Source organism: Echiichthys vipera (assembly GCF_963691815.1).
Source record: "Echiichthys vipera genome assembly, chromosome: 21".
NCBI classification, from domain to species: Eukaryota; Metazoa; Chordata; class Actinopteri; order Perciformes; family Trachinidae; genus Echiichthys; species Echiichthys vipera.
The window spans coordinates 25,748,599-25,756,098 of NC_139846.1; the positions used below are offsets into that span (position 1 = coordinate 25,748,599).

At 54.4% G+C, this 7,500-nt stretch overlaps 1 protein-coding gene across 1 annotated transcript in view; it reads right to left on the reverse strand.

The window, feature by feature from the left end:
- Nucleotides 1–7,322: 7,322 nt before the first annotated feature.
- The window catches only part of dipk1c (divergent protein kinase domain 1C), a gene marked incomplete at its 3' end in the record, with an annotated part of 30,739 nt that continues 30,561 nt past the window's right edge, over nt 7,323–7,500 (reverse strand). Inside the window, exon 9 of the mRNA XM_083935701.1 lies at nt 7,323–7,500. This exon is cut by the window's right edge and continues 71 nt beyond it. Within this exon, the coding sequence (XP_083791827.1) occupies nt 7,323–7,500 (178 nt within the window).

A 7,500-nucleotide genomic window follows, 5' to 3' on the forward strand; every position in this document is an offset into this window, starting at 1 on the left:
GTCCTTTAAAACAAACCCTTCCCCTGCAGCTGTGCTTTACACAACGCTCCACCACATCGTCCGTCTCCTCTGACAGTGAAACCCAACAGAGCGGGACTTCTGAGCATCGAACACACGTCTTTGATTCATCTCAAAGCCACAATGTAATAAACATCAAACACGCTCTAATGATTCAGCTTGAAGGAGAATTCAGTAACCTGTAATCTTATGAGCTTCTGTCGGCAGACGGCGGCGGCTGAACTCGTCTCCTCATGCATGAAAGTGTTCGAGTCTGGACTGGAACCTCTCACTGAGGATAACTCAACCTTATTTCCACACAAGAGCCTTAAAACCACCTTCAGTTAGCGCGTTTCCCGCACTATGAGGCGCGTAGGACAGACGCTACAGTCGAGGCTGGGGTTACGTTAAGGACCGCCTCTAAACTCATTGATGTTAAGTTGGCGTGCTAGTGCGAGTAGCATCCTGCTGCAGACCCGGAGCACGAGCCCCTCACTTAAAAAAACCTTTTGCGTCACTTCCGTCAAGCAAGGGGCTTGTGTCAAGTGAGGGGCGTGTGTCAAGTGAGGGGCGTGTGTCAAGTGAGGGGCGTGTGTCAAGTGAGGGACTTGTGTCAAGTGAGGGACTTGTGTCAAGTGAGGGGCGTGTGTCAAGTGAGGGACTTGTGTCAAGTGAGGGGCGTGTGACAAGTGAGGGGCATGTATCAAGTGAGGGGCGTGTGACAAGTGAGGGGCGTGTGACAAGTGAGGGGCTTGTATCAAGTGAGGGGCGTGTGACAAGTGAGGGGCTTGTGAAAAGTGAGGGGCGTGTGTCAAGTGAGGGGCATGTGACAAGTGAGGGGCGTGTGACAAGTGAGGGGCGTGTGTCAAGTGAGGGGCATGTGACAAGTGAGGGGCTTGTGTCAAGTGAGGGGCGTGTGTCAAGTGAGAGGCGTGTGACATGTGAGGGGCTTGTGTCAAGTGAGGGGCGTGTGTCAAGTGAGGGGCGTGTGACAAGTGAGGGGCTTGTATCAAGTGAGGGGCGTGTGACAAGTGAGGGGCTTGTGACAAGTGAGGGGCGTGTGACAAGTGAGGGGCGTGTGACAAGTGAGGGGCGTGTGACAAGTGAGGGGCTTGTGCTCCGGGTCTGCAGCTGGACAGTATCGTGCTAGCGCTGTTGCCTTCAGCGGAACAGTGATCGTACGGACGCTTCTACTCGCTGCTCTCTGTCTGGTTCTGGTTCCTTTGACCAGTGTGAGTGCAACCGTACCGCGTCTAGGAGCGGCACGCTTGCCGTCCACGGCCCGTTTGGGAGAGGTGGGCTTTAGTAAAGCACGTTTGCACGTGTACGAGCACGAGCATGCGCACGTGTACGAGCACGAGGCCTACGGCGGTTCTGAGGTCATTTCCTGTGCGCCTGTTGGGACGTAGAAAAAAGAAGGAGGGACCATGCGCGGACATTTCAAACAATGGCGGTGAAAGGTTCACGTTGGTGTGATGCGGAGGTGGAGTGTTTACTGCAGATTTGGTCGATGAAAAGATTCAAAAACAGTCGACAAGACGCACAAAAACTCCGAGGTCTACGGAAAGATCTGGAAACAAAGCCACGCATCGCCATGACGTCATCAATGCGTGTGACGTGTTACGGCGTGATGACGTATAGGCAGCAAGAAGCATTCTCCGAGGCCCAGGTAGTGTGAGTACAAACGGGCCTGGACCCTTAGTTTCCACCTCTCTCCTCAAACTACTTCCTGCGTCTACGCTGGAGAGAGAGACGCAGAGGGACCAAGTTTTGCTGCAACGTCCTCCAGAAACACGATCTCCAGTTAAAGCAGTAGGTCATGTTGTCAGTCTGTCATGTTTGTGGTACTTGCACAGTAATGAGACTTGGTGGAGGCGTGCACCGTGGGCCAAGGAAGAGCGTATTAGAGTTGGAGGCGATGCATAAATCTTTTCTTTTTTGCTCTTGTGGCATTTGTGCTGCATTCTTTGGGGTCGGGTTGATCTAAAAATGAGTTCCAGACTTGGAAAATCCATGTGAGCGCCCAGTGAAGACAGAACAACCACTCGGAAAGTCGGCTAAACTGTTGGAACATATTTCACGTCGAGGTCCGATCGGCAGAAATGTGATTCCTCAGGAGGGGGTCTGGAGTCTCCCTTAGAGAGAGGGGGAGAAGTTCAGCATCCGTGAGGAACTCGGAGTAGAGCCGCTGCTCCTTTGTGTTGAAAGGAGCCAGTTGAGGTGGTTCAGGATCATCTGGTCTGGATGAACCCTGGGCGCCTCCCTAGGGAGGTGTTCCAGGCACGTCCAGCTGGGAGGAGGCCTCGGGGAAGACCCAGGACCAGGTGGAGAGATTAGATCTCCACACTGGCCTGGGAACGCCTCACATTAACCAGCTCTAACTGGGGGATCCCAGTTAGAGCTGGTTAATGTGGCCCGGGAAAGGGAAGTTTGGGGTCCCCTGCTGGAGCTGCTGCCCCTGAGACCTGATCCAGGATCAGAGGCTGGAGCTGCTGCGCCTGAGACCTGATCCAGGATCAGAGGCTGGAGCTGCTGCCCCTGAGACCTGATCCAGGATCAGAGGCTGGAGCTGCTGCCCCTGAGACCTGATCCAGGATCAGAGGCTGGAGCTGCTGCCCCTGAGACTTGATCCAGGATCAGAGGCTGGAGCTGCTGCCCCTGAGACCTGATCCAGGACCAGAGGCTGGAGCTGCTGCCCCTGAGACCTGATCCAGGATCAGAGGCTGGAGCTGCTGCCCTGAGACCCGGCCCACGTTTCCACGTTTAGACTTAAATCTTGTGAACGCACCAAAGTTGGAAGAACGACTCCTCAACTTGTGAAACGGGGCCTTTTAAGCAGCACCTGAACGCACCATTGGCTCGTTGTTTACTTGTAAAAACGCTCACCCTGGGTCTATGTTTGCAAAGTTTCATGCACTTGGTCTCATATGATGCACAGGACCCTTTTAGATTAAACCTTAAGAAGGTTGCAGGGTGAAATCTCAACAATCGGGCCCTCTTGGCGCCGTGACGTCGCTCACAGTATACGTGGACGATGCGGCGTTTTCTCGCTCTATGTTGGGTGGAGGTGTGCTGATCCAAATAACGACAGGAAGAATATTATACGTTATTTATGGTTCTTAAAGCTTCACACGAGGCCCACAGAGGTCATTTTAAACTGAGTAGATATTAGATTTCTCGTCCACACGTCGTTTTTTGTGAATCCAGGCTCCAGTTTGTACTTTGGATCCTCGGTCCAGGTCGTGTCTGACATGTTGTGTCAACCTCCGGCCTCCTGCTTCTCCGCCTCGTCTCACTTTTCCTCTTCATTCCTGCAGAAACTTGAACCGTGAGCCGGCTGCACGCCGTCGTCTGCAGGAGGAAACCCCCTGAAGCGAAACCCTGCTGCGTCGGCTTGCTTTAAATCGTGGATTTACAGTCGAGTTTCCTCGTATTCAGACACATGAAACCTGCAGAGAACGTGTGTGTGTGTGCAGGGAGACAGCCTCTTCACGTCCAGACCCAGTGTCAGCACACACATTACACTCAAAGGGAAACAGATGAGGAGCGTTGGATTCGTCTGCGCTCAGTGAGAGAAAGAAAAACTACCAGCAGCTGAGTTTAAGGAAGCAGCTGGAGAGGATTAGGAACCTGAGAGGGGCCGCGTGTTTACACATGAGGAACGTTACAATAAGAAGAAATCCTCCAGAGGGCTGCAGCTGAACTAACCGCCGATCACGTGCTGTAAATACTTCTCACGGTGACCGGACCGTGGAGTCCCAACGCGTCCCTCAGGCTCAATCAGCAGCTGCGGGGGAAGTATTCAGTTCCTTCACCGCAGTAAAGAAAATACTAACACTGTGAAAATCCAGGAAAGGTCCGGGGTTGAGTCCACACGGGAACCCAAGAACCCCAAGAGAGTCTCACAAGATGGTTAAAGGTAGACCTTGACCATGAATGGTTAAAGTTAGAGGGTTAAGGTTCGACGTTGACTTGAAAACACCTGAAGCCGTGTATGAAATCATTTAGGGTCCGTCGACAGCAGCCGGCGTTATCGGAGCCTGAAAACAGGATCTTTAGAAACCGGGTCCCAGAGTGTGAGGACTGTAAACGCCCCCCATGGCGTTGTGGTCTGGACGGTGAAGGCTCAGACTTTGTTAAAGGACGGCGTCATGGCCCCACCTCCCACCTCTGACCCCACGGCTTCACATAACAACAACAGTGCTGCTGCGTGAGAGGACAGAGACGGACCCAGAGACTGTTTACTGAACTGGACTCTGAGCCACATGCATGGGACTGAATGAGGCCCAGCACAGATGTCTCCCTTTTCCCTGATGCTCTGAATAAGGAGCTAAACTGCTCTAGGCTCTGTTTCTAAATCCAGTTCTAAGAAGCTGTGAAAAGTTTCTAAATGTAGTGAGAAAGTGGCGCCTGGGAGCGCTTTGGGACGGGGAAGGGGCTCCCAGCAGCCCCCTCTGCTCAGTGAGGACACTAACTGCAGAGTGAAGGAGCTCCCAGCAGCCCCCTCTGCTCAGTGAGGACACTAACTGCAGAGTGAAGGGGCTCCCAGCAGCACCCTCTGCTCAGTGAGGACACTAACTGCAGAGTGAAGGGGCTCCCAGCAGCCCCCTCTGCTCAGTGAGGACACTAACTGCAGAGTGAAGGGGCTCCCAGCATTCCCCTCTGCTCAGTGAGGACACTAACTGCAGAGTGAAGGGGCTCCCAGCAGCCCCCTCTGCTCAGTGAGGACACTAACTGCAGAGTGAAGGGGCTCCCAGCAGCCACCTCTGCTCAGTGAGGACACTAACTGCAGAGTGAAGGGGCTCCCAGCAGCCCCCTCTGCTCAGTGAGGACACTAACTGCAGAGTGAAGGGGCTCCCAGCAGCCCCCTCTGCTCAGTGAGGACACTAACTGCAGAGTGAAGGGGCTCCCAGCAGCCCCCTCTGCTCAGTGAGGACACTAACTGCAGAGTGAAGGGGCTCCCAGCAGCCACCTCTGCTCAGTGAGGACACTAACTGCAGAGTGAAGGGGCTCCCAGCAGCCCCCTCTGCTCAGTGAGGACACTAACTGCAGAGTGATCGGTGCATCAGAGTCCAGAACAGCACCAAAGTCTCTGAAAACAAGTCGAAAACAAACCAAAAACACACCTTAAACACGGCAAATACAAGTTAAAATCAAGTTGAAATGTTTTGTTATTTTTTGCCAGTTTTTCTGTAACTGGCCAAACTCTCTCAGCCAATCAGCTCGCATGGATTCACATCATTGACCCAGATTCAAAACAATCAACAACTTTATTATTTTAAAAGAACAAATGTGTTTAAACAGTTTGAGATGAAACAAACATGAATGTGACGTTAGAGCCGCCGGTCCTGAACGCACCGTCGTCATTAATGGACTTTACGACGTCGTCACGTCTCGTCTGCAGCTCACAGTTCGGTTCAAAGAGGTTTTCTCTCTTCAAACGAGACGAACCGGATCAGCAAAGGACCAAACATCCGCGACGTGCTCCTCTGATGAGTCGACACTTTAGGCGCCGACGGGTGTTTCCAGGTCTTTCGTCACGATGGATCTGGATTGACAGGAAGTCCTGCTCGACAACAAAGGGTGGAACCTGGGATACGAATATCCAGCTCCCTCCGCGGAGGTCTGCGATCTCGGTCCGCCGTTCTAGGTCCCGAAGATGAACCCTACAGCGTGTCAGCGTCCTGGGTTTGAACCTTCTGAACCCTTCAGAGCGTCCGTGAGGTCCAACACTCCTATTTGGTGATCAGAGGGGGGAACCACGAAGCGTCACGAGCTCTCAGGAGCCGATCGGACCCCAACGTCTACGTCACTGATCTGACACCAAAGTCTACGTCACCGAGCTTTAAGGAGACGATCTGACACCAAAGTCTACGTCACTGAGCTTTAAGGAGCCGATCTGACACCAAAGTCTACGTCACTGAGCTTTAAGGAGCCGATCTGACACCAAAGTCTACGTCACTGAGCTTTAAGGAGCCGATCTGACACCAAAGTCTACGTCACCGAGCTTTAAGGAGCCAATCTAACACCAAAGTCTACGTCACTGAGCTTTAAGGAGCCGATCCGACACCAAAGTCTACGTCACTGAGCTTTAAGGAGCCGATCTGACACCAAAGTCTACGTCACCGAGCTTTAAGGAGCCGATCTAACACCAAAGTCTACGTCACTGAGCTTTAAGGAGCCGATCTGACACCAAAGTCTACGTCACTGAGCTTTAAGGAGCCGATCTGACCCCAAAGTCTACGTCACCGAGCTTTAAGGAGCCGATCTAACACCAAAGTCTACGTCACCGAGCTTTAAGGAGCCGATCTTACCCCAAAGTCTACGTCACTGAGCTTTAAGGAGCCGATCTGACCCCAAAGTCTACGTCACTGAGCTTTAAGGAGCCGATCTGACACCAAAGTCTACGTCACCGAGCTTTAAGGAGCCGATCTGACACCAAAGTCTACGTCACTGAGCTTTAAGGAGCCGATCTGACACCAAAGTCTACGTCACTGAGCTTTAAGGAGCCGATCTGACGCCAAAGTCTACGTCACTGAGCTTCGTAGCGTCGTAGTCCACCCCTCAGGTCACAGTCGGTTCCAGTTTGTCCCAAAAGATGCTAAGACTCAGGGTTCATTATAGTTCATGTCAGACCAGATAGGATCCTGAAAGTGTCTCAGGGCGGGTCCAGATTCATCAAGAGTCTCTGTCCGGTTCTGATCCTTGAGTGAATCCTCCAGCCGTCGGCTCAAGACCGCGGCTCTGGGACGGAAAAACGAGCCACGTGATCCGTTCCTTCCCATCAGCAAACGAGGTCCCTCCCTCCTGGAGGACCTGTCCTGGGTCCCCTTTAGAAGTTCAGAGCCGTGTGGACGTGGTCTCGCTCCTCCCGGGCCCCCCCTCCCTCCTGGAGGACCTGTCCTGGGTCCCCCTCCCTCCTGGAGGACCTGTCCCGGGCCCCCCCTCCCTCCTGGAGGACCTGTCCTGGGTCCCCTCTGAAGTTCAGAGCCGTGTGGACGTGGTCTCGCTCCTCCCGGGCCCCCCCCCCCTCCTGGAGGACCTGTCCTGGGTCCCCTTTAGAAGTTCAGAGCCGTGTGGAGGTGGTCTCGCTCCTCCCGGCCCCCCCCCCTCCTGGAGGACCTGTCCTGGGCCCCCTCAGAAGTTCAGAGCCGTGTGGAGGTGGTCTTGCTCCTCCCGGGCCCCGCCTCCCTCACCGGAGGCCCCTCCCTCCCTCCTGGAGGACCTGTCCTGGGTCCCCTCAGAAGTTCAGAGCCGTGTGGAGGTGGTCTCTCTCCTCCCTGCCCCCCCCCCCCCCCTCCTGGAGGACCTGTCCTGGGTCCCCTTTAGAAGTTCAGAGCCGTGTGGACGTGGTCTTGCTCCTCCCTGGCCCCGCCTCCCTCACCGGAGGCCCCTCCCTCCTGGAGGAGCCGGGTCAGGATGTTGAGGAGGCGCTGATGGACCCCCCGACCCGGACCCGCCTCTCCTCCCGCACCCCCGTCCTCCTCCAGACCCCCGTCCTCC